Raw genomic sequence first — 27,758 nt, forward strand, 5'->3', positions numbered from 1 at the left:
ACATATATATATTTGAAGGCTCCATATAGTAGGCCAATGGGATGATACTGAAGGCGCATCGTATTTACGGGTAACGTTCCGAGTGTGATTCGAGTTGCGCGTGTGGGACGGCTTCAAAAAGGATCTCTGTGATTGTTTCTGTCCAAATGAAGCCGAGTCGCCTAGTCGGTATTTTTTTGTCGCTACGGGGAGAACGAGGAGACGTTCGCACGCGTTGTGCATGCTAAATGCTTGCTGAATGCTCTGGAAGTTAAGCTTGAATTTAACTTGAACTAGCTTCGCGCACTTCATCACAGTAACTATAGTCAGCGAGTTAGTTCGAGGCTAAATGCCGGAAATGCTAACACGCACTTCCTGTGAGAGGGCTAAGGAAACAGGAAATACCCGAAAAAAGCCATATCAATGTGCGGCATCCGTAGCTTGCGGTTGTCAAGGTAAGACAAAGCAGAGTGGCAAGCTTCAGCAGCGTTAACGCTGTAAAACTTGAAGGCTATGCTGTGGATCGGCCGATCAGTATGCACAATATTAAAAATACCATCCTCTGTGCATCAATCAGAACGCATCAAGGATCCAATCCTCGGCGAGTAAGGGTAGTGCGGATGTTGCGGGAAAGACGGACTCAGCGGGTTCATTCTCAGCAAGGGCACAATCAAGTAATCGATCAAGTGACCGATCGACAATCTCACATGTACGGCACTGCCCAAAGAAACTTTTTTCCCTCTAGTATTTGCTCGGTGATATTATGATATAATCACTGTAACAACGTGGTAAGTAGCTCTACTATGATTTATTCTCGCTTGTATAATAGAACGGCTCTGGTATCAGAAACGTAAAGCGTCGAATAGTTGGGAAAATGATGAAAGACGACAAGGCGTCACTTTATTACTTGTTATTATTTCAAAGCTTCATTATTATTTGTATATGTAAGTGTTTGTAAAGCAGAGTTTTCTGTCTTTAGCTGAGGTCTTAATTTGCTTGCAGCAAAAAATACCCAGAATTAGCTTGTTTCGCGCAGTCTAATAGTTTAACAGTAATAATGGCCTGCCGAAATATGGAATACGTAGTACATGATTTATCATTCTTTGAATTAGAATCAATCTAAGCGCTTATAGTTTATGACTTACCAGCAAGTTTCAATCTAGCGTTTTCATTCGTTTTAGCTGGTCGAGACCGGCGATAGTAGGTAGGTACAGCGGATACACTTGGGCTTGAAAACACATTTGGCTCTGCGTCGGTTAGTATTAAGACAACCCTTCAAGCCAGCTTTCCAGTTGATCGATATACAGTGAATGTGTTCACTTTAACGTTCCCAACTGTTTCAGTAACTTGTAGAGCTTAAGCTCACCCTTTTTTAATTATTTTCATTAGTTGATTCTCATTCCGTAGCCCTTTAAAGTGTCCTCGATAAACTTCTTTTTTGATTTAATGCAGCGTTGTTACAAGTAAGGGACGTAACATGTTATTAAACACATTAATGTCAGGTTTGTTTGTGATTACCTAAACGCTAGGCTGCCATCGCAGGCGTCTTTTGACAAGCGGCCGATCCTTGCAGCGACTCTACCCTAAATTAGGATTAGTGGTGTCGCAACTGGCTTTAAATAGCTAAAACTGTTAAGTTAAAAAAAAAAAAAAAAACCAGATCCATCTAGATGTAACTGCATCAGCCAAATAGCTATAGTTATCGGTGTATGCAATACTATCCCTCGTAAACGTTTGAGAATAGCTTATATCATTCGAGAATGATTGTACGATTGTAAGGGGAATGATGTAGAGCGATAGACCGAGCGTTCACTTCTGCAAATAGTACATCTCTGATACTATACGCATCGTATTGTACGATGAAATAGAAAAACCTAAGGTAAATCGATGTACTAACAAAGGTGAAAATTCATAGACTTACCTCAAAACATAAACTAACGTTTCCTAACCTAATTCAAGCCAGCCGTATCGACAATACTGATCATCTAAACTAAATACACGAACACAAATTTGTAAGCATCACTATAAATATAAACTTTCTGTAGTTTATTTCTGCTTCTCGTCTCCTTGCCGGCCTCTGGCAACTGTTTATATATTGGCAATATGAACATCTTTGGTGGTTATGGCTGTTCAGGCCACAGTGAGTCGACTATGCACCGGTTACCTTTTCATCGCAGCCATAACGCCAAGTGTCTAGATCACGCCACTAGATACCCTTTCCATCTCTTGGGGAAGTTAAAATGATAACGCGATAAATAAAATCTCTATGACGTCGACGAACGATTATCATCGCTTTAATTGTAGCAACAGCTCGGCGGACGTTGTCACCGCTGCCGCTGCTATCGCCGATCGTGACAACAACGGCAATGCCGCAAATGACGAACATGCTCCCACTGAAGACTGAGGAGCGAAGACTGCCGCGCGTCGTTTGCGTTTGATCCTTGCGAACCGATAAAGGGCGGAGAGCTAAGATGAAGTACAAATCTAATCTATGTATAAGATTTCGACCCGGACGATTTTTGCCAGCAACAAGAGCGTACCGTAGCCAGGTAAATACGAAAAGTACAGGTGACAGCGACGCGCTAATAGTTGACCTGTGATCGTTTCATCTCAACTAGTACCTACCTAGAAATAATAATTGTGTTACTATTTTCGATGTTATTATCTCTGCATGACGCAGGCAGGCAAGCACTTTAGAGTTTATATCATTCTCAACATAGACGGTAAGGAAGAATTTCAAATTGTCTCTTGTCGCACCACAACTGAACGACAAACGCACATGTTTGACACTTCAGAAAGCAGTAAATAGTTGTAGTGACTACCAAGAGAATTATCGAGCTTGGCGATTACAGTGGAAGCGGACTGCGGAAAAGATACATAAAATACGCGAACATCACTCGCCAGTTTTCCTGATCGAAAGTCACAGACCGGATGAACTGACCACGAGATAACGATCTTAAATTACAATATTTGTGGGCTTATTTAGCAATTTCCCAAGCGAGAATCCAGTGTGTCAATTCAAGCCTTATGATATAATCGTACCTGACGTTTGGCAAAGACCAGACGAGCCGATCTTGTCGCGATCGGCTCTCTAATCACTCACCGTTGCTCTCGGGCATACCTCCCGCATAACAGAAAAGTGGTTATTTGGCCACCTCTAAGAATAAACGAGAAAAGTCTTCCATCCGCTCTTCTTATACAGACTGAATAGACTTGAATCTATAGCTATGTAGAAACGGGTATTACCTCGGATTACCTTGTTACGGACCTACACTAGAATAACAATAGTAATAACAATTAATGAAACTTAGGAGAACATTTCTCTAGATAAAGACACAACACCACCAACAACGTCTTTTAACATAGATAAACTGAAATATGAAATCCTTTAGACAGGTATGATCTTAGCCTCTTTATCAACTTAAGCTGTTATGATTGATCAGTAACTATGCTCAATACGAAGCTAACAATGCCTACTACTCATTTAGACAAGCCTTCCATATGCACCGCACATCATCAGAGAACAGATTACAAGCGTATTGAAGAAAATATATTATGTGGGATAATTGGCCTGCAGTCAACAGAGGTCGGAGAGCGATTCATTTACCTATATTCCATGGCATGATATACCCACAGATCAGTAATTCCAAGGGCAGAACTCATGAGTAGGCACAGTAGGCTCGGTGTGTCACCTACTTTGCTGTCTGTTCATGAGTTTCGTGTTTTTACGAGCGCATCTGCTTGAAGAACGAACTTTATGTACTTTTTCGTTAATTTGTGCACGTACAATTCCATGTACATTGACCCCTTCCGGATTAAGAAGAAACTCTACACACTATAAAGCAATAGACATCGAAAGGAAGAGTAAAGCGGCCACAGGACGTAATGTGTTCGTATCGAGTCGGTTTCCAAGCGCACGAAATTTTCCGTAGCACCTGAAATAGGAAATGCTTCAAGAGCTTACAGGCCTCCATAGATATCAGTTCCCCTAAGTAGGCTGATTGCTACGGAAACGTATGTTTTTTTTTCGAGAATATCAGGACAGAAAGCAAAGTAATGCGACGGCGGATCGCTGCCTAGTAAAGCTGCGATGAGTGACCCACTGATGATTTCTACTGTTACTAATTGGTATGTGATACACGTTTAATATAAAAATCAGCCAGTCTACACAATTTACGACGTTTCATGTACCTCGTGTCAAGGTTTCTAGCTATTGAATTGGGTAACAATGCAACGTTGGGATTCTAATTGCAGGGCTCTAGATCCGATAAATATGCCAACCGACGTTTAATCCCCGATATGCGCTATCCATTCACAAATAAAATAACTGTAGCTTTACAGTGCATAAAGCACTTGACAACGAACACATCCCATGCGTCTTCGTTCGTTCATATTTTATATATTGTTTCCCTTATTTACCCTGCTCTATCTAGCTATCTGTAAGCTTGTTTATGAGAAAGAAAAAAAAAATTATCGCTACAACATATTCCTCGGTCATCCTGTACCCGTGTATTGCGCAACTGCCAAATCTAACGTCCCATCTTATGCTCATATTCAAACTAATGCTACTTGACAAATTTAAATAGCTTGAGATTGAATGATTGTGGAAATGCTCGAAGACGTTAGCAATAACTCATGTAGCGAGGGTCCCAGATACATTGTCACTACTGCCGATACCACTATCGTCGGCAAATAACATGACAACGTATAACTTATTACCGAAGTAAAACAACAACAAGCACAGACTCAAGGACAAATTCTAGCAGGATAAAAATGTCGAAAGCCTTAACCGTGTAGACTATCGGCCTGTCTATCCAGCAAACCGGCAAAATGCAGCGGAGATTTGTCGGGGTCGCTTGTTTATCGTCCAATGACTGACAAATAGATATGACAAGTTCACTGGCCGATATGATGCATGATTTTGTCTAGCCACTTTCGGTTTCTCCCCTTCAGTCTTTTTGCATGTAGTTATATAGCGGCCTCTCGGAGGAAACAGACTCACTCGTAAACTTTATATGCACTTTGGGCGGCTGAGTATCACTGCTGACTTATTCTCAATTAAAACGGACAGGCATGCCTACCGGCCTTAGGCCGTATTGCGCTATAAACTTCTAACGCCAAAACAACTAAACAGTTATCAACCCTATAGCTATTTATATATTACCATTAGCCAAAACTACTAGCTACTGCCTGCTTGCCAAAACGGTGTAAAGGATGTTTTTTTTTAAAGAAACTCTACGCATAGGTCAGACACGTAGGAGCTTTTTGCCGTATTGGTAAATACGTCATATATGTTTTTTCTTCCAGATGAGTGTCAATAATCCGCATAAAAAACAATACTTCTGTGTTTCGCTAATACGCAGTTTGGGTCTATCGGAGTCAAACAAACGCGCTATTTACAATAGGACACCTGAACTATATCTGTCCGTGTTTGCTAAATTCTTGGCGTGATTGATTGATCATAAACGAGCAAGGCTGCCTTTGATGGATGCACTACTCTATAAGACCGTACTGGCTCACCTATGATTTGATTATATATGTGTTTAGCTAGCTATGATGCGCGCTACCGAATCTTCCGCGGTACCTCCTGTAGCAATTCTTGTGTTGTTATCTTTCTCGTACCATGTGAAAGGCCACTAAAAAAAAAGCACTAAATTCAATTCATTAATCTCTATGTACTACGTTAATAGAATAGGCAAGCCGAGCATACAGAGGTAATTTTTAGGGGTAAACTTTACATGTCGCTTAATTAAGTTCGGCAACTTAAATTTTGTAAATAGCCAATTATTATTATCATAATCATAATGTCGCGTTCGCGTTTCGGTGGATAAAACTGATTTCAACCTATTACGGTAATGTTCTGCAGTAAGTTGACGCTTTTTGTACATGTGGCCTTTTTTTTTTAATGATTTGACGTTATGAGCTGGCTGAATGAATGAATAGTTAAGCTGAGCGTCTTTAAGGCTCATATCTTGCGTATGCATAGCGAAAATGTCCAGTGTACCTAAATATCACACAGAGAGCAACGTCAACAATGCGCACAGTAGGTCCTAGTAGGGTACAAAAACACCGTAGATGCTTCCTGGTAAACTTTAGAAGACCCTGTCTTGCACTAATAACGGTGCCTGTCTCATACAGCATGTGCGAAAGGAGCCCCACTTTGTTATTAGCAGGGCTGTCTAATATCGTATCGCTACACAGGGTGTGTTTGTTACAAGGAACGGTATTCTTGTGAGCGGCAGCTTGTGTGTAATGTCAAACACGCCCCGTAAAACTAACGTTTCGACTTTAATCACGTCTACTAGAAATCGCCAATTGTCTATTAAATTATTGTGTCATTGGAAGTTTTTAGCCTGTAAAGATGTGCCCGTATGCTCTTTGATTAAAAGTTTACCGCACAAATACGCGCGCAATGGACAACGCTGGTTGTATATATATATATATAAGCCTTTTTTTACTTCAGAAACGCAGCGTTTCTATTAATAAATGAATGTACGTATTAGTCCTCGCCTTTCGCTATCTCACATTCAATATACTTATTCCATCTCCAGAAATGTTCAGGTATGATGATGATGATAAAATCGTCTAACCATCTATTTTCTGAAACGCTTTTCACAGTCAAATGTACGGTCATTAATATTCAGCAGCAGTCGGAGGTGTGACCTCTCTAAACCCACCAAACATAAACTATGGTCTTTTCCGCACGAAGATCTAGCTTAACTCTGGGCTTAGGTGTATCTCCTAGAACTATGAAAGCTAAAAGTCGTTATCTGTTTCATATCGATCCGAAGACACCACTTCTCACCTGTCACAAATCTGCGTAAAATTTAGTATTGAAGCCGTGTGCTGCCCTGGGCCAGGCCAAATATTGAGCGTCCAAAAAAGTCGTGTTGTTTTGTGCACTTCACGCGATTCATGGGCATCCCAGACTCCTAATTTTTGATAAATATGTACGCTGTTTAACGAACGTCCAATGTTTGCACCTTTTTGCAGGTTACACTTGAGGACTTTATTATATATTATTATTTTTATTATATTGCTAGCCATTGAAACTACCCATTGAGCTCAAATAGATAAGTCAATCTTGAACCTAGTAAACCCCTTTTAGAGGTTCTGTTAGTTGGCCACGGCACAAATAAATAGGCCAATTTCGGTAGAAGGCGAAACAGAGTAGATATTGAAAACGCAATTATTTTCCATCTGGAGTCTGAATTTTTGCAGCCCGAACCTCAACTTCCATTCACTGCACACTGAGATTACAATAGACTTGAAGAAAGCAGAGAACACTTTCGAGCAGAATATACAGATAATGAAACAGTAAATAAGTAGAAAGAGAGAAAACCGCCCTGGCTTATATAGAATATTGGAAAGATGTGACACTCAGATCGGCGTAAAAATATGAGTCTGCAACTCTGCGGCAGTCGCACAAACATTTATCTAAGTTTTGGGTTGTACGATGATGTCTGTTGCCAAATGATAAAATAGCAGATTGGTGTATATAACATAAACGGTTGATGATTCACACAGCCGATACCTAGATGAATGTTGGAATAATTTCCGCTAAATTGTAAGCCCTATTTCTCTCCATGAAACAGATGTTAAGATCCAAGTCATATATGAAGCTATGAACGTCGTTGGCTTTTATTTCTAAACTTTTAAATATCGACAGTGTTGAAATGGCGAATATGCAAGTAAACCCATTGAGTGTTTATATGCGTTGTTCTATCTTTTATTACTACTTCTGAGTCATGAGGTATGTTCAGATTTGCGCGAAAAGCATGAGTGCCGATATTAACGACAGTAATAAAACTTTCGATAAAAAATGGTGGCCTTTTCTGATAAAACGATTTAAGGACCGTTTCATTGCTGCTTTCCATGCAATTGTTTTTTCCATGAAGTTCAGCATTGCTAGAAAATTAGAAAGATTACTACGTCTCGTACGTGCTCGTTATGTCGTCCAACAATAAGATGAGCAACAGACGGATAAATACGGGAGTAATTTTCAGCGCAATCCTATGCATCGTGATCGAGTCTGCTAATGTCTTCTTAAAAGTAATTAATTAAAAACAGTTTTTTAGCATAACATTCTTCTAGCATAAAAACGGATGCCATCCGTTTTTATGCTAGAAGAATGATAGGGAATAAGTCTAAGCAATTTTACCTTTATCAGCGGCGTTTCTACATCAAGAAGATAAAGCTCCACTAGTCAATAGAGTGGCCAAAGTATACCCAAAAGTATTCAGCAAATTTTTCACTCGTTAATAAACGCACTGCTCTTTGGGATCCATCAGATATTCCCGATTTCTGGGATCTTTTTTTTTAAATTTAAAAACGATTGTTTTCATGTTTGTCTTTGGTCGCTGGTCTCTGCTCTGGTGGTTCACTTCGGTCTTCAGTATTGGCAAACTACTGCACCATGTCAACCAATTCTGCCTCGGTCAGTGTTTTCGTTTGTATCGAATTGAGCCCCTTAAGGTCGTTAAACAACGTCTAAACTGTCGCCATTTTGAGGAATAAAATTCTCAACGGCTATAAAAAACATTTGAAGACAGGGCAAATTTAAGGGATTATACACAGCTGATTTTAATATGCTGAGATGATGCGATTTCCACTATCATCATTTCTGACTGTCACTGAATTTAAGTGGGTGTGATCCGTAGAACACGGCCGGCCAGCTGCAATCGTCGTCCCAACACAGTGAGAAAGTATTGCCGATACCGTGTCCGTTGATGCGAACGAACGTAACAATGCTCATCGCGAAACTGATGAAAAACTTGAGGAAAACAGTGTCGAAAATTGATCGTCTGCTCTTTCGCTAGACTGTAACGTTTGTTACTGGTTTATTATCAACACTAACATGCATTATATACCTACTCCATACCTAAACAACAGTTTGTAACTCATTTATATTATTAATGCTATAGTAAGGCATATTACGGGACGGCGATTTTCTAGCCGAAACGTCTTAGAGATAATCAATCACAAAATAGTCATCGACATCGTTATCTTCTGTATCACTATTCCAGAAGCCGCTAACCATTTCGGCTATAATGAGAATGTTTACTATTGTATTCAACTAAAACTACCCCTGCCTCTCCCCCGTCGAGTCGAACTGTTCATTGTACTGTTTTGCTTTTGCGAGCTACTTATTTTTTCAGTATTTGTATGGACTGTTGCCCTCATTTTATTTTTGATTTGATAAAATTGTTTTTAATATTAAATTCGTTATCCCGGCTAATGATAATTTGTGCCGAGGATTGATTATGTGTAACCTAAAAGTTCTATAGCATTGCATATGATTGTCCCTTTCTGTACTTTACTATTATTAAAACGTTTTATTTGTCTTACTATTTGCTAAAATATCGTTTACAGTCGCTCACTATTATTAGCGAAGCTGAAATGCTTTTGGTATTGACAAATAGAAGATTCGCCTCGAGAAAGAAAAAGCCAATCGTTACCCATTTCACAGGTTGCCCAAATGAGACCCATTCGTTTCGGTTTGTCCAACCGTAGATTTTGCGATTGTGGTGCATTAGGTATTCCGCAGCATCCATCTAACTATAAGACGCAGCCTAATCGCTGAAAGATTGATTTGAGATCGAAAATGAGTGAATTCTGTCAGTGTCGGCTATAAATGATTGCTTTAGTACCTCGTCCGTAAATCGATTGATCTGGCGACCTCTCTTCCGCTGTAGATTGAAGCCTGTCAGTTAGCGATAAACCTTCGAACAACTATTTATATTAACTGACTTTTCATGGAACATACATCACCACAAGTAAAGGCTTTTCGGAAAACTATTTTGAAAGTTTTCTGCATTGGTCTCTTATGTCTCCGTAAAAGCCGCGAATTTTAGAATTGTCATCTATTACAAGTTTAAACGTCTTATGCTGATTTATTAGCCAGTAATATGTTGTTGTTTAAAGTTATCTTTGCTTGAGCGTAGTAAAACTAACTAATACCGATTTATTCTGGCAATTTCGATCCGACTTGACAATTTCTGTTAATAGACATACATTACAACAATGCCACCTTAATCACACAAACTGCTCTACCTACCATAACGGTTAAAGGTCATTTGGGGCCTGAATTTAGAACTTCTTGGGTATTTATTAAATTTATTTTGTTTCTAATTTAAATAATTTTTCACTAATGCAGTGAAATTGTTGCATGTACCATATATTTTTTCTATTTAATTTAATTACCTCATCAATTGACTAGATAGAATAATTACAGTATTCACTAATATCGTTTCTCGACTTCGTAACGCATGAGCGGTACATAATGAGCTAACTAACATCCCGGTGTTTAACGAGCAATTAAGTTTAAATTAACTAAAGCACGTTACTTACATTACTTGTACTGCTGCATGCGCTCGTTATTACTTTTGCCATTTCAATTTACAAAGGTCCGTTTTCCTTTATTTTCCATATAGCTCAACGTTAATCCGTATGATAGCATACTTCAATTAACCAATGAAGCAATACGATTCATTTTTCATGGGACTGATCTTGGTGGTTTTTTTTTCGTTTCACTTTCCCATTAACTGCATGTCTGTGCACAGATTTTTACATCATTTACGTTCCATACGATTAGCCGTTTACTGGGTATACAGGCGTATTGAAAATATTACGTATCCAAACAATTGTCTTTCGATTATCACTCGAATATTTTGATGTTCATACCAAACTGACTCATAAGTAATTTTAGTCATTTTTCAAGTAGTGTTAGCATCCTTAGCGAAGAGGTACGAGGTCACAAATTTAAAAATTTTATTCATTGCGTCCGGCCTAGCCTCTAGCGCTGTTTTTTTTGGAAGCTTGAAAATATGGAGGTCGAAAAACCTGGTAGCGTTCTCTTCACTATTTTCAAGCTGGAAAGACTACCGTGCACATGCTATACTAATAATCGACTATGATTATACATCAGTTAAAGTTAATTTACTCTTTCAGACGTTACCTCAGCATTTTTTGAAACATAAAGAAATGAGAATTGCCACGGCTTTAGTACAGGACGTGAAATACTCAAAAACACAATTCTTTAGATATTAACAACTCAGTCTTGTTACACAAAGAAAAAAAAAGACCAATTTTCCTAAATTGCCAGTTTTATCAATTCTGTAGAAAATGATCAATGCTTATATTGCAGTTTATCATAAATTTTATTATGGATTTAGTATATCATAAAAAATGTTGACATATCCTTGGTACAACTCTGTAACACTGCATGAGTATTACACAGGTAGTGTGGACATGGATAAACATGCATGAATTAAAAGAAGCTAATTTACTTTAAATATATGAGTGAAGAACACGCAACGTATCAGTGGTTTGGTCGGAAATAAAAAAAAGTAACAGTAAGTAAAATGTAAAGCAAAATCTTTTTTGTGACGGGAAAGTTGTGTCCAATAAGCAAGAATAAGTACATCAATTCAATACCACACAAAAAAGCCAAATGCTGCACCTACTTTGAATTTCACGAAGATTCAATAGAGGCATTTTTAAAAATGTCTACTCAAAGATCTGGTCCAAACGTATATATATTTACAGCCAGCAGGAATTATTCTGACATAGACGGCCCGTTAATAAATTATTTTGTAACTAATTTACGTTATGTCCTCTAAAAACGCGCTTTAACGCAGCTCAGTTGCAATCATTGAAGAAATTAACCTACTTCTTGTTTAGATTTATGTGGACTAATAATGAAACGTAACATTACAATCGGCTGCTTCCTACATTTCTATTTGAACAGCGATACCTCAATATTTTAAAAGAGATTCGTTTCGATTCGATCTTCTACGATCTGAAGTTTATCCAGCTTTAGCCGCTCTGCGCGGGCGAGCCAAGCGTAAAGCCGTTTAAAAAGTACCGCCTTCAGAGTCGTCTGCTGCGTTGTTGATGTTTTGTCACCTCGATATTTGTTTTTCGCGTCACTCATCGAACCGACTCGCCGACTGAGCTATCTGACTGTAATATACCTTTTTTTACAAGTGTAACTCGGTGTTCGACTTGTCGGGTGTTGAGTACTAGTGGGGTAACAGGTTATGGCACCGTTTACGGACGGCAGAGCTGTGTACCGAAGTCATAGCGGATAGTGTGATTCACAGGATTGCGGTTTGCTTATTTCGTTCTATATGTCATGAGTTGTCGAACGTCAACGAGAGGTTGTGTAACCATGTTATAAAGCGTTAGTGCTTGGGGTTATCTATTGTAAAGTGACGCAGAATAATATAAGAAGAAGAAGACGGAAAGCCATGGAACACTTCAGTGGACAAGATGATTTTTTAGAGAATAACCTGCTTTCACCTGAGGATCTGCGTTTCGGTGCGGTTTGCGTATACGAACACGCCCAATCAAAATTACTCAATATAATACAAGCATAGTACATTTAGCTACGGATACAATTCCGGCATTTTTACTTATTACTATTATATGAAAAGACCTGTACAGTAATAACAGGTGTTCGAAACAGGTATTCCACCTTCACGGGCAGCATTATGCATATGGAACGTACAAAGAAAAGGCAGAAACGGGCTAAAGTTGGTGTCAATGGGATAGAGATAATAAAAAAACAATGGTATATAGCGGATTCTATAAAGCGTTATCTCAACAATAAATTCGAAAATGCGGAGAATTTACAAAAATAAATATTTTTTGCCCAAGTTCATACTTATCGCACGGATTCATTGCAAACCCATAATATCTTATCCTCTTGTTTATAGTAACAAGAGCATGTTTAGATTCCCCTAATAAATTCGGCCAAAGCTCATTGCACACTTGAACTATAGTGCAAATGGTGAACTACGGTTAATTAAAGCTACCTAATAAGTTACAGAAATTGCTTATTTTGCAGTTTCTGGTGTTTTTATTCCAAATTAATAATCCCGTATTCTTTAGAATAACGCTTGGACTCCAACTTAAATGCGAAATGAACATGCAAAGCAACATACGGTTCCTAGCCTACTGAGACGAATAATGTATTGAAATGCATGCATGCTCTACCATCGTCAACGAGAATCCCGCTAGTTCTACAGTTTTATCAGTGTATTTTCTTTTAAAAGTATATTCAGTCATAGGAGAAGCTGTTTCTTATGAAGTATGTGCTCAATAATCAAAAATTGCCCTAGTTTGGCCTTTTGTCCTATTGAAGGTTTATTCCGTTTGTGAAACATACTTACTTTTTGTCTGTAGAACGAAGAGCAATGATTATTAGTGTTTATTAAAGGGAACGTGTCATAACATGTCGTCGATGTAGTATATGGGCGTTTTAAACATCTCGCGCTTTTTCACTTCATTTAGTAGAATTAATTTTTAATAAGTTCGTGTAAAAGATCATGTGCAATAAAAATCAATGGCAGCTAGTGAGCATTTGCATGTTACTTCTCTAAGAGACACACTCTAAATAGAAAGTTACCGGTCGACGGATTTCGTGATTACGATGTGTTGCAGGACTTAGTCACACGAGAAAGTCTCAGAATCATTGATTAAGGGGTAGCCTTATGAGAAATACTAATCGTTCTTTATTTAACATGCAGCGTTTTAATCAGTCATCTCAAAAACCATATACTGGCAGTAAAGTATCTAGCTAGTTGCTAGCTAGCTAACAAAGCTAGCGTATCTAATTGCCGCAGTAGTATTCATTAAATTCACACTTTCATCTGTGCCTAATCCGGCATCAATGCTATTTTTATTTAATATCTTTAACCGTAGTAGAAATTATCAATCCTAGCTCAAAGCATAATCATATTTAAAAGTGGTAAATATATTTTATCATTTACTCGTAAAACAGTGTATTCAAAGTGAGCAGTGGGCTCTTCTTGGGAGTGTCAGTGCTGACAGCCTTTTGTCCGGTAAAAAATGAGAAGCATATTTATCACCAAACATGGTATCAAGGACATATCGTTAAATGATTTGCTTCAACACGTATTTGCATTATGCTTATAGGCTTAAATTAACGTTGATTTGCAATAAAAAGCTGGCCGACGAATTTAATAATCAAGCTGGTAATTGTAAACTAATAAATTCAAGGTAACTCTAAGGTCGATGTGTTGCTTCCACCATATTTATTAAGTAACATACTGGTAGTTACTGGTTCCTTCTATTCTATAGATTCAAAAGCAACTCTTTGGCAAACCTTCATAACAGCAATTGTTTGAAAGTGCTCAAAAAATCAGATGGTCTTGTAATTGACGCAGTCCTGTAATAAACTAATTTAGCTATAATGGTATGGCAAGTCACCTTTAAATTGCTTATGATACTTATTTGAATTAATTAAATAAAACATTTAAATGTCTGAAAAACAATTAAGTATGATAGAGTAAGTAATTAACAAATAAGTATAGATAGAGATAGATCAGGGAAATAACCAGCAAGATTCTGTGTTCGATTTGGATATGCGAAGAAGCTTTTTTGAAGCACACATTCACAACAGCCTCTTCGTGGCGCACTTTAATCGCCTAGAACTTTAATACTGTTCAATTTATTATCTAGTTATATCTGGGTTATACGTTACGGCAAGCATGTCACGGCAAACAAGGTATATCGAAAGCAAATTATTCGGTATATGTTCGACTATCTATACTGTTTGACTAAGCTCGTATATTTCTGGTGGGGAAATGACAGGTATAAGAAGTACTGGAAATTTTAGATTAGCCGGCCACAGAATTTGGATTTGTCGTTAAGCCGTATCTTTTGGTGCAAAGCGATTGTTGAATGTATCTTGATTGATTGATAGTATTGCTTAATTTCGTATTGCCGTAGGTTCTAAACGATGCTCAGTGGCGTTCTCAACTGCCCGTAAAATTAATGGACTTATGGAAAGTTTATAGTACATATCTATATATGTGTTATTGGACCAGTACCCTTTATACTGCTATGCCATAAGCCCTGCATACCGAAACAGTATACAGAGAGATACAGTAATATTACTTCGCTACGAAAAGTGCATTTGGTCCTATTACTTTTTGTGATGATAAGCAATAATCAAAGGTTTCAAGAGGTGTGACATTATTGCTATACAAGAATCATAACGCTGGCTCGGAAAGCTTTATTTAAAAATATACTGACATTAATATTAATTGAATAATAATTCGCAAACTCCTTTTTATTTAATAAATCAACATTTTTTAACAGAGTAATCTATTATTGTCTCAGATGTCGTCGACGATGGCGAACCTCGAAGTCGATGTGCTGCCATATTGGGCATTCGTTGTGATCGCCGATGCGCTTCGTGCGAGTCTCAGGATGAACGACTTGATGATCTTGAGCTACGGGATGCTAATGATATCAGCATCAATGAGAATGACGGAAAATGGAATCCGCTTACGGAGGAAGATAGAGACCTAGTTTTCTCAACTATAAATAACAACTTGTCTTTGGCAGATCAGCTTATAACAGGGCCGAAAATCCACCATTCAGAATCCATTGTAATGTCAGATCGCGCGAAAATCTCTAATCTGTACGTACTCTTATGTACCGTAAAATGATTGTTGTTATAAAGTAGGGTGTCTAGGAAAACCGAAATTGCTGTAGTGCACGAAAACATTTAATGATTTAAATGATTGTATGGCCTGCCTCGCATTTATCTATTGTGTATGAACCGAATGTTACTAGTTTGTATCTCTATTACCTTCTTCAGCCAATAGTTGCCCATAAATCTAAAAGACCAAGTTCAAGCCAATTAACGGCAACAGGCTTTCTATAGAAATACCTCTTGACGCTAGGTCTTTCTCCAATTAGCCTTCTGAAAGATTGTAAATGAATAGCCATTCTTGTTCAAGCTTTAGGTAGCCAATGCATTCAAGTATTCACTGAACTCTATATTATTTGTATGAAATATTTAATGCTTTTTGTTGTAATACTTGTTTGTGGCCATCACTTCTGCTTGTAGCCTATGTCGCTCGAATGCCACAAGTCTGAATAGAAAGTACACGTCTTTGTCAGAGTTAAAGGTTCCGAGGAGACTACTGATCAGACAACAGGCTGTAGTCAACAAGGGAACATATACAAGGGTAAGACTATTTCCAGCCCTGCTGAAGTTCAAGCGATTTCGTAAACTCTGAGTGCTCTACCATGCCAGTATTCCGATGAAATTAGTTTCCTGCTAATACTTGTACACGGATTCGGAGCAATGAACGATTTCATGCTACGCACCATGGCCCATATATTAATTTGCGATCTTTTTTACACTCAATTTGAATATCTTATTTTCACTTTTAGTTCGGTGTATCCACGAACGACAACAGCAATCTCGTTGAACAACATAAAACTGACTCTTCTGAAGATGCGTTGAGGATTAAAAAAAAGGATATCATTCAAGTGTCTACACCTGTTGTTGCTAACAATAAATTTGGAAGTGACATGCTGACGAACGGGGACCATCACGATGGCAGTTGTTCCCCAGATCAACTTACGAGTAGCAGCAGCGATTCAGGTCTCTCAGGAGGTGAATGGGCCGAAGGCGGTGAAAATACTGAACTCAGCTCAATCGCTACATCATATTGCCATAAAGCGGGACAAAGACCGTATCTACGTGTGGGTTCCAGTAGTACACAGTCATTGGAATATGTGCGGACGTCCGTTGATAGCGTGTCCGATGGAAGTCACGATGATGACATTATGAGGGACTTGCTTCAGAGTTGTCCTCAGCATGATATTAACGGAAGTAGTATGGCATCCCATTTGAGTTCCACTACCACTGGCAGTTTTCAACAACAGCCACAACAACAGAATGCGTCCCAACAGCAGCCAGCAATTCATTTTAGTCATCAGATTGTGCAAGTGCCCCTTGTGCAACAACAAAATGTTCTGCGCACAGGACAGCATCAACAACAAGTAAGTATATTATCATGAGTTTAATATGAGAAAACAGAAACATTCAAACCATGGCTAAAGTTAACAAGAGAAAATCTATTTGGTATCCTAACGAAAAAGTTAATAATTAGCTCCTACCCTGATCGGTTTGACCAATTGCTAAATTTTGCAGTAAAGCTACCGGCAACAAGACATGGTGTTTTCCTAAGTATAGTTGAATTATGTTCTACGCAATAGCGCTTTGTGGTTGGATTACATTTTTTTAGTACCATATAGTATATATATATATATATAACCTATATATATATATAACCTATAGAAGCAGTGGCATAACATTGCTATGATGCATAATCAATACGTGTTTCCCATAATACATACTTCCTTATCAGTTTCTTCTGCTCTGGACTTTTTCAGGTAACTTGTCAATTACCAGCAACTTTATTACAAGCAGCTGACACTGCACAGGTTGGACTGGTCACGACCAATCCAACAATGTTCATTCCTGTCGGACCCCAGAGTACGATGATTCCTGTGATGACCGCTACCACCGCTATGCCTTTTGCATCTTTGCAACAGCAAAATAAAGAAATGCGTCCGGTATGTTTATAGACACATATCTGCATTAGGTAACACGTAGAGTAGCCGCGTTACCTGATTCCTGAAATCGGAAGCCCTAAACTGCAATACGTACATTATTTAATGGACAAACAACATTCAATGACGTAGGATGGCAAGCATTAATACGTTATTGTTCATTTTGTTCTACGCAGGCAAATATAAAACAGGCCACTCGGGCTCCAACCCCTCCACAACAGCGTTCATTGCTCCGGATGCCTCCAGGAACAATATCAATGGAGGACGCCCTTGCAAGAAAGCGTCAGCGGATGATTCGCAACCGAGAGAGTGCCCTTCAATCACGTCAAAGACGAAAAGAGGTCCATAATTCTAATGCACACGTAGTTAGATCGTAATATTTGAAGGTTTCCTTGTTTTATTTGTTTAATTGTTTTTACAACTTTTTTTTTTTTATTTATGATTAACCCATGTGGATTAAAGCAATTATGAAGTCTTAATTCCGGCAATGAACGTTATTCTCAACCGAGAATTCGAGGAGCACAACTATCTTAAGCAGGTGTTATTATTATGAGTTCTTTCATGCTATTACTGCAAAGGCCCATTTCCTAAATTATTGTTACAAATCCATTTTGAATTTAGCAAACCCAGCTACTTCAAGATGAAGTTGTATCTCTTCGGTCTGAAAATATACACCTGAAAGATGAAAATGCAAATCTCAAACTAAAAGTAAGTCAAAAAAAATGTATTCATTTTTTTTATTTCATGTTTATTTAAATTATTCTGTTTTACGGTATCAAAGAGAAGTCGTTCGGACTATATAGTGGAGCAGAGCCCTGGAAAATCAGTATTTCCACGATCTATGTATAATTATTCTCAAGCTCCGATAAATGCGTAAGTAAAAAGGTCTTTAGCAAGTTTGAAAGTTTAATACACGGTGCTGTTCGGAATGTTATAGAAAATGCCCCATCTCCTCGGTGTGAAAATAGAGGCTAGTCGAAATCTAAAATATATTTTACATTTGTATTGGTAACAGATAGCAGAGCTGGAAGGTCGATTGCGTGCTGCGACATCGAAAGGAGCTGTGTTATGTGTGCTTGGTCTTGTGGTTATATTTAACTTAGGACTAGGTTCGCCTCGTGAAACAAGCCAGTCTCTTGTCCTTAAAGGCCATATCACGGATCCTCTCGACGAGCGCATTTCACCAGTTCAGACGGCGGTTGCAGCTGCTGTGGGTGAAACAAGGCATCCGGTATGTTCATACGTAGACATTTTTTTTCATATTAACATCAAAATATGCCAAATAAAATTATGTGAGGGCCACACATAGATTACAAGTCAAACTATAAAAGGTGTCCCTAATATAGATTACCAAACCAAACGCCACTCTCATTTCAGATTTCTGTGAACAGTCGACATTTACTTTGGATGAATGAGACTCGTGGGATTGAAGAATTGCCGTTTGCAGATGGCTTGGCAAAAGGCAAACCTGGTTGTGGCAGCCAATGGGTTAGTAGTCCATTTATGTATAATTTCAAGTATTTTATGTAAATGCATATATTGCATAGAACACGTAGCGATAGGCCCATTTAGATGAATGCTACGCTATCCCGTAAAGCTAGAAACGCTCCCGAATTGTATGTGGCCCGAAAATACATACATTAATGTACACAGATGCGTCACGCATGCTTTTGCATACCATAGGTCGGCGTGTTGACGTGTGCTTAATTCAAAATACTGGATAGGTCAAAGATCTCTAAACATCTTGAAAAAAGTCTCGTATTTATTAAAGTTTCAAACTACTGCAGTAAAGAATGGATTTAACTGTGCAGCATATTTTTAATGTGGACACGTTTTTCAAATTCTCCATAGACTTTGGCGCACCCAATCATTAACAGTATTCTGTAACAATTCGACTTAGTAACTGCAATGCCTGAGCTGATAAGTCTCTGCTGATGTTCCACCTAATCTGGATATATGAATGTAGGTGAATTCAACGGAATCTCTTCGAGTACAAGAGTATTTGAGTCGCTGGGCTTCTCGAGCATGGGCTTTGGCATCTGGGATTCCTCAAGGCACACAGTTTACTGATGGCCTGCAATCCCCGCCTTTTCTACGTAGTTCCACTTCGTTTTGGCCTAGCCTACTAAGGTAAATAATAGGTTGATTTAATATTTACTTTCACCTCTGTTAGATATTTTGTATAGGCTATAGAAGACCATTTTTAAGGAAAAGTAGGGGTGGTAAAATCGCACAGAGCGCTGCGATAGCGGTGGTCTTCTCTGCATTACAGTATTCAATACAGGCGTCTTTGAACATTAGTCTATGGGGTATCGGCCACAGACACCTTTTATCGGGTGCAGGTGCGACTTCCCCTTGGCTTATAGTATGATTCAATGGCGCATACACAACATGGTGGAAGTTACGCATTACGTACCAGAATAAGAGACTATAGTAGGAAGAACTTAGGGTTTTCACCTGATAAAAATCAATCGTTGCTATAGAAAAAGCAAACGACTTTTAGAACGAGAATTAGGAAGTTAGATTGCTGTTTATTAAATAGCTGCATTCGTGTGACCAAGATTTTAACTTGCTCCATAAATTATAGGTTAAAGATCAGTGCTATGCGTAGTCAGAAATCGAAATGCACAAACCTCATTGATGCATTTACTCTCGGTATAAGAGTTCAATGTCTTGGCTTGACAGCTGTTAGAGCCGATTACCTTTAGCATTTAACTGTGAAAAATTAATCTAATTGTTCACCTACTGCTAGGCTATAGATAGCTATTTGGGTATGTAGTGCCAATATTTAGTTTATATGCAGGTCACGGTAGTTGGTGCTAAGACGTATCATTTGAAAACATGATTATAGTTAATATTACTTTTAATACTTAATACTTACTTATTTAATTAATACTTAATATAAACTTTTTTACAGTTTATATAGATAGTATGATATATTATTTAATTTCGAGTGGTACGGTACTTTACGGTAATTTGTTGCAATGTTTTGCGTCTATTTTTTCAGCGGTCTCGATGCCGATCCCATACGCACAATTGAAGAAGGGCCCCGTGCATCATCCGACGGGTCGTCTGTGGCTTCAAAAGAGCTCCCATTACCTCCTTCATGGCCTTCACGAGCTCTCTTAAATGAAGTACGTAAGCGCAACGATACCTTCTACCTGCTTGCTTTCTCAGGACCACCAGATACGGTTTTACTCAGCGCTCGTCAGGCTAACTCTACTGCTCGGCCCAAAATTGCGCTCCTAATGCCGGCGATAGCTTCAGCTAAAAATGGTTAGTACTTTTGATTTTAATACACGTTTGAATACTTGTCTGCAGTCATGTCTTAAGAAGCCCGCATTTCCAAGACCATTTTTTTAGTTTTGCTAGAAAGAAGTCTTTTTTTAATTGTTTGCCGCTAATTACTCTGTTTATTTTAATTACAGATACAATGAAGATCCCGCCAGGCCGCGTAGCCGTAATGCAAATAGACTGTGAAGTGGTAAACACGAAGACGCTCTATATGCGTAGATCCCTTTTGCCCAAGAATGTCCAAGTAGCCGCGGGCGGTACCCAACACAAGCATAACCTGCGCCAACAATCTAAAACAAGCTTCACTACTGCTGCGAAGAAACAGCGCAGAAAACCTTAATCAATGAGCTGCTTGCGACGATCAAACGCGGCCAAAAAAGAGCCCGAGCAGAATGCAGAATGTCGTACACCTCATGTTCTTTAAAATTCAAAATGCACCGTTTATCTAGAAATAAGTAGCCCATATATTTTATGAGATTTTTATGCTAGCATGTTGCATCCTACTAATTTCTTGAAAATATGGCTTGGAACACGCCCTAGTTGGGCGATATCGATCACTACCATTTTTTCCGTATTTTGTATTCAAAAGCATATCGATTTAAATACATTTTAAAACATTTCAACACAACGCGTAAGTTCGAAACTTTTATATGTAAATATTATGTTATGAACACCCTCATTGTTGCTTATAGCTGGTGTTAGGCAATAACATGCTACTAATGAAAGCCGAAATATATCTCAAATATCGTATATAAGCTAATCTATGTATACATTACGAAGGAACTGAATTAAACTTATTATTGTGGTGATATTGTAAAAGGGGCAAAAAAGGACAAACTTCTATCTAGTCTTACTCGGGTGCATTTCGACTTGGATATGACGATCAAATTTAGTTCGGTTGCTACGTCATACTTTTTAGACAGTCGATACAAATAAATGATATGGGATAATAACTCGCGGACTAATCACCTACCAAACAATTTTGGTTATGGGAAGTCACACAAGCTGTGCAGTAAACGTTCAAGGATATCCATGATCGCAGAAAATTAATACGTAATTACTTAGTTAAGTTAATGCAAAATGCAAATAGGCACTCTATAGTACGAGAACATCTAGTGTGGATCCTAATCTATTGAAATGGTGCTTATTAGCTGGCCTTGCCAGATGACGTCTCAAGCATAAAAACAAACCATGTTCCCTTAAAGGATGGCTATGGCACTTGAATATATCGGTTAACAGCACCGACTCAAAGTAAAAACTTCATACCAGCGACACTCTTCGTGTAATTATCGTGACTCCCGACGAGTCATTAACAAAAGCATATGAGCTGTTACTACAAGTGTCTTACCAGCATTCTTTCGTTGCAATATTTCATATGACTGTGATAGTAGAAATACATATACTAGAAAATGTTCCAAAGGTTTTTTATGTCTTCTGTGAAACGTGAGCTTGTATGGAACATCAGTTTTTCTATTATATGTTTCTGTTCACTTCATACACTTAAATTCGGCGCGCATTTAAAAAAAAGTAGACTTGCGGCAGAGCTAATCATATAGTTATTATATATATCATAGCCATCATATAGTTATTGTACCCTATAGACATTATACTTTGGCAATGTACTTTATAGACGATGCAGTTAAGAGCCTTCCTCTTTTTTAATGCACTGGGATTTCTATGTAATCTCAGCCAAACTGTATTATTTGTGCATAAAAAGCTAGCTAGGTACGATTGCTTGGGTTGCATTTATTATTTGGTTGCCTTAAACTTACGAGATCGCTAAAAACTGTATTCACCGTCATCCTATTGAATTTAAGTACAAGGGTTCATTTCTTCAGGTTATTGTTATAGTATCTATGAAACTTACAGGGATCGTGGCGTTGGTCAACGCACGTATTCTTGTTGTAATTGACAGAAATACATGAACGTACATCTTCACTTGCCACAAAAACTTTCGTAGATGCTAAGTCGACGAGCTTTCTCTCTAAAAATAATTTGGCATCGTTTTTTAATGAAGTCAAAAAAACTTTCTCCGACTGTAACCGACTAAGAAGCTAAGCCGAAATAGAAACTAATTTAAAGCAAGGAACAATGTAATGAGAGCCGACATCGACAGAAGTGAGTGCAAAAAAAGAGTATCTTATTTTCGTCGCTCCAATTTTGTCTATCTGATAGCGAGAATTGTGCGTTCGGCTGAGCATGCTGTTCACGTTACGAACCAACAACTGAGATTAATTATAGGCATACCGTGCCAGCTTCTTGTCGGCTTAAGAGGCTTACATCGAGGTATCATCAATAGGGCGTCAATAGAACAGCACCGCGTTTACATTAAGATTAGGTAATACTTTTTCTTGGAGATCTTTTCCAGCCAGCTTTTCCCCGATTAAAGGAGGATCCATTGCTTCAGCACATGCTAAACTTATTCACTATTCTGCATAACCTGGCGATATGGTCATGTTGGTATACGTAACGCAACAATGATCAAAAGATTGTCAATTCTACGTTGGTTATTAATCCGATTCGTGTTTTTGGTTCATAGTTCTGAAGTTCATAGTACTCTGCTTTCGAATAGTATTGTTTGAGATCTTGCAAGTTGTCCACTTAGAATTAGTTATACAGGTATGCTATGTGTAAAACTGATGACACGCAAAAACTATAGCAATTATCTCAGGGTTATCGGTGGTTGTGTCGAAGGAATTTCGATTAGATGAATGTGATAAGCTAAAATGTTTAACCAATATTCGCTATGTAATTTTAACAAATATAGCAGTCGTTTAGAGATTTTAGATGGCATATACAATATAAACAATAGTGTTTATGTACGCATTTGACGTCTGCGCCAGAAGTGCAATGGAGTCGCCATATTTTACGCTTATCGTTTTTTCCGTCACTGTATTCAATATACGAATATGATTATCATATATTATACGCAGTTATTATTATAAAACTGGATATACAAATATACCTATATAATTGTTCAAATGGATACTTTTTGGAGATGCGTTACAAAGTCATTTAAACATAGAAGTAGAGAATATAAGTCTGTCTAACAAAATAATATACACGTAATTAATAAAGAGAAGTTCTAGCTATTGATAGTCTTTTTGTCTTCATTTTTAGAAATCAAATTCCATCGCTTCAATTTATTATATAGACCCCATTTCATACAAAAACTTCATTAATATTGAGTTGTACAAGAATGGCTGATCAAAAATTATGTCCATACGTGTTAAAGAAATCTATCTTTGAGTTTAAACACGACTACTTTCGATGTATGCGTATCATTTTCATTCTGTTATCGGTGCCATTAACGCAGTGGCTTGGACGATTAAGCCAAGCCATTGGCTAAAAGAGACTAAAACGACGCCACATAAGTACTATAAAATTTGTATTATTATTATATAACGGAACATGTTATATTTATAATTCGTATTACTCATAGTTGACTACAAATTACGGATAAGTACTCAGATAGAAATTTTCCTTATAGGCAGCTTTATCTTTTCTGGTTTGGCCATCTTCTGTAAAACTCACATTACCTAATTTATAGTAATCTACGGTTTCATCGCAAATTGACGCAGGATTTATCTGATCTAAACAAATTTATTTTTAGTTCCTCGCATTCCATGTTGCTTTACTAACTGACATTTAAATTAAAATGTATCATAATTCAGTTAGAAGCTGCGTGACGTGTGGCTCTCTTGACTCCCACTGTCATCGTAATACGAGCTCCGTGTTGAAAGATTTTGCCAGAAGATAAAGACGGCCTTGTAGAGTAGTTTGTTGGTGTTCTTTAACGCGAGTGTGCATATTGTATACAACAATTTTACCGCGCTATTTGGTGTTGCCGTTGTTAACGGTCTGTTGTCTTTCTGGTGGTAGGCGTTTGCTCTGTAGTCTAAGAGAGCTCGTCTTCTTCAGTCTCGAGATTATGCAAGCGCCGGCTAATAGACGTTCATTCTTGCCTCGTGGCTGCCGACCCGCTTCTAAAAAAGAATACGAATAGATGAGTCTAAAGAAGAAGATTATTGTCATTCCAGTGTGACAATGATGATGGAGAGAGCTATGAGCGAGCTTTGTGAGCATCATTACTGCACAATGATGGCGAGATACATAAAAAGCAGGACAATATAGTTCACCTAAAATAACGTTACGTGTATGTATGCGCTGACAGTTTTTTCTTGTGTCGGTTAAAATTGGATTGGCCGGATGGGTTAACAAGGTAACGATTTACTTTTGTGCAGATTACATAGGTTAGTTGTCTGATTACTGCAAAAGTCAATTGCAACAATTGCTGGTATATTTAATAGTGTTAGAACAATATATATTGCGGGTGATGGCATTGTGAATATTGTAATTGCTTGCCAAACTTGAGAGACACGTGATTATCTAGGTTCGAATCCGAGCATAATTAGCTTTTTTTTCGTCATCGTGCCAGCTTTTTGATGGAATGCCTAATAGTGGTATTGTGGACTCAATGCTCCAAACACTAGAGCAACAAATGACGGAACAAAAAATAGAGGCGCTTAAAGTAATGTCGAGTTCTCTTAGAATTTATGCAAGGTACAGTCATTCTCATGACATCTGTTATTTCAGTATTTATGAATATGACAATATGAGCCTTGCAAGTTAACGTATGTTGACTTATGACGAGGTATTTTCGCGTTACTTCGGAAGCCTTTTGACAGTCAGACAGTCTTCATCCTGCATCAAAGAAAATAGTAGGATGTGCACGAACTATATTGATAAAAATCGGATCGAACTCTTATAACAGCGGTACTTTGAAAACATCCCTTCAATACAGTGTTACAAACGTTTTACTGGGTATGATATTATAGTATTTTTTGTCGAAAGTGTAACTGACTAGCAGTTATATATCTTACAGAACTAATACAAAGTTCCCTCACAAACTTCGATAATATGTTATATGTGTGTGCGCAACTTGTTTAGATTCGGTGATAACAAGTGTGCCTACCGAGCGCAGTCGTAAATTCGTCGCTTTTTTCTATGGGTACGACCTGTCATTGAACGCGTCGTATGCAATATACTAAACTGGGTGGTACTTATTTTTATGGAGGTTAAAAAACAGAGTTGCTAACTCTTCGGGATGTAAGATGTGAACAGGTAGTTTGAATTTACCAGCAATTTTGTTGGCAATTTTAGAGTTCGCAAGTCCAAACAGTGTTTCCAATGGCATGCGTCTGATGTCATTCTACAACTGCTACTGATACCATATGATAATATTCTGTTCGATATAAACACCAAGGGAAGACTTCTTAAGCTGGAAGGAAAACCAAATCGGCTAAAAACACCAACGTAGAATCGATAGTATTCCGTGCTCCATTTTAATTTACGATCAGCACCCTTCGTCAGCCTGGAATTACTTCTGTGACAAGTGCTTATCAGATTACTTGGTAGTAAGTACTTATCCAACCTTGTAGAAGTCAATAATAGTGTACATAACACAAGCTAGACATTTCAAACTTATTATTCTTAGTTTCACCATTTCGTTCTATCTATTTTTGCACCGATGATTTGTATATATGGTATTGACTAGGGATAAATGGAACGAATCGTCAAGCTGTACGCAGAATCTATAGAACAATCCAAGACTCGCTACCGTCAAGCATCAATCTATACACGACAACCTGGACGCCACAATCTGTCTGCGACGCCCCGAGAATAGGTGAACTAACAACGGCTACCTGCGAAGAAAATGAAATTCTAGTAAGTCAAGAATTCATTGAAAACCTAGAAACATCGACATGCTGAGCTTCTTCCGAGCTAGCCATTAGCCGGAGATATATGCAGCATATATATATCATGTTGCAGGAATGTAAAAATTATGACGGCCATTCGAATACTCACGACATGAAACTTTAACTACCTTGTTCTGACAGTCGTCAAAAACACCATTTGAATGTTATTATTACAGTTATTGAATTTTAAGTGTATATTTACGTCATGGCAATATAACACAATATTATAGAAACTACCTGGTTGTAAATATTTAGCACTGATAAGTTCTCCTACTATTGCAATCATTTGCGTACCTCTAAGGTTTGCCGAGCGATGAACAGACGTTTAGCCTAGTCGGTGTAGGAAAAAAGCTTTTAATTGTACTGCTTAACCCCTCTCATATCGAATGATATAATCACTATAGCGACATTTGGATTGCTTCATTTCAAATGGTTTCCGTACCCATGATAGCATAAAGGGGGGTAATGGTCTCTAATTGTTGACTGTATTAGTGAAAATTGCCTGACAATGCTATTGTCTAAACTGGAACTTGCAGCGGGTTTTTTTCCAATATCCGACGACAAAAATTTGGATAAACCAATAGGGACAAAACCAACAATTTCATTTCACCAACGGCACATGCTTGTTTGAACTTGCAGTAGTCCAGAGATCGACAGTCATTTCGAGGGTTGTTGTACAATGTTGGCACTTCTGTTAACTCGACGTAACTTTAAATCTCATTGAGTAAAGCTTTGGGAGTCACTTCATTTCGTTTGTTTCACCACCAAAAGACTTAATAGTTTTTCTTTGAAAATTTATCTCACTGAGAAATAAAGAAGGTGGCATCTTGAACATAAAAATGGCGTCCAAGGTACGAAGCGAATGTCTCACTGCAAAGCTTTTCTCCCATAAGTGGGGATATGCTGCTACGTGAAGTTTCAAACAAAACACATACTCACGAAGTTATGATCATTTGTATAATGGTCAAGTATAAAGGATGGTGCAGCTAACTAATAACGCATTCATTTATGCCTGTAAATTGCCTTCATGTCTGTTCATTCATTGAGTGATATTATGCTTCTGTTTCGTACGACTTGGTGGCCAACGCCATAGCGGGCCTCTCTTCACTCAAGTGGAAACAAAATTTCAAGGTGTTGCTTTGCGCTTTGTCCGTTTCTGAGGCCTAGCTTGAAGGCCTAAACATTTTAACCGATCACTAATATTCTTGGGCTGCCTGGTTCAGGTCTCGAGACCGACAGTTTACATAATGTGACGAAACTGAGGCACTTTACTGTTGTCTTTTTGGCCTCCGCCTTTTGGCAAGTAGTAACATTGGTACGACA

At 38.1% G+C, this 27,758-nt stretch overlaps 1 protein-coding gene and 3 long non-coding RNA genes across 4 annotated transcripts in view; 1 reads left to right on the forward strand and 3 right to left on the reverse strand.

Annotated features, from left to right (window-relative positions):
• The window catches only part of LOC147752996 (uncharacterized), an 8,062-nt gene extending 5,413 nt beyond the window's left edge, over positions 1–2,649 (reverse strand). The window contains exon 1 of the long non-coding RNA XR_015312537.1: positions 1,901–2,649. This is a non-coding gene — a long non-coding RNA (uncharacterized LOC147752996). The remainder of the gene's footprint in view (positions 1–1,900) is intronic.
• A 9,238-nt stretch (positions 2,650–11,887) lies between these two features.
• On the forward strand, positions 11,888–23,774 carry LOC111264044 (uncharacterized). Its single transcript, XM_022839628.2, has 12 exons — positions 11,888–12,300; positions 15,130–15,433; positions 15,866–15,986; positions 16,195–16,809; positions 17,203–17,385; positions 17,559–17,723; positions 18,004–18,090; positions 18,398–18,613; positions 18,760–18,870; positions 19,349–19,512; positions 20,390–20,658; positions 20,811–23,774. The coding sequence occupies exons 1-12, from the start codon at positions 12,231–12,233 to the stop codon at positions 21,014–21,016; spliced, it is 2,511 nt and encodes an 836-aa protein (XP_022695363.1). The 5' UTR covers positions 11,888–12,230; the 3' UTR covers positions 21,017–23,774.
• LOC147752997 (uncharacterized) lies at positions 18,110–20,444 on the reverse strand. Its single transcript, XR_015312530.1, has 2 exons — positions 20,353–20,444; positions 18,110–18,590 (listed from the first exon to the last, which is right to left on the reverse strand). It is a non-coding gene; the product is annotated as an uncharacterized LOC147752997 (long non-coding RNA).
• LOC111264046 (uncharacterized) lies at positions 20,516–27,724 on the reverse strand. Its single transcript, XR_002682622.2, has 3 exons — positions 27,375–27,724; positions 22,544–24,662; positions 20,516–20,649 (listed from the first exon to the last, which is right to left on the reverse strand). It is a non-coding gene; the product is annotated as an uncharacterized LOC111264046 (long non-coding RNA).
• Positions 27,725–27,758: the final 34 nt, after the last annotated feature.

This window comes from Varroa jacobsoni, unplaced genomic scaffold (genome assembly GCF_002532875.2).
Source record: "Varroa jacobsoni isolate VJ856 unplaced genomic scaffold, vjacob_1.0 scaffold_815, whole genome shotgun sequence".
NCBI lineage: Eukaryota > Metazoa > Arthropoda > Arachnida > Mesostigmata > Varroidae > Varroa > Varroa jacobsoni.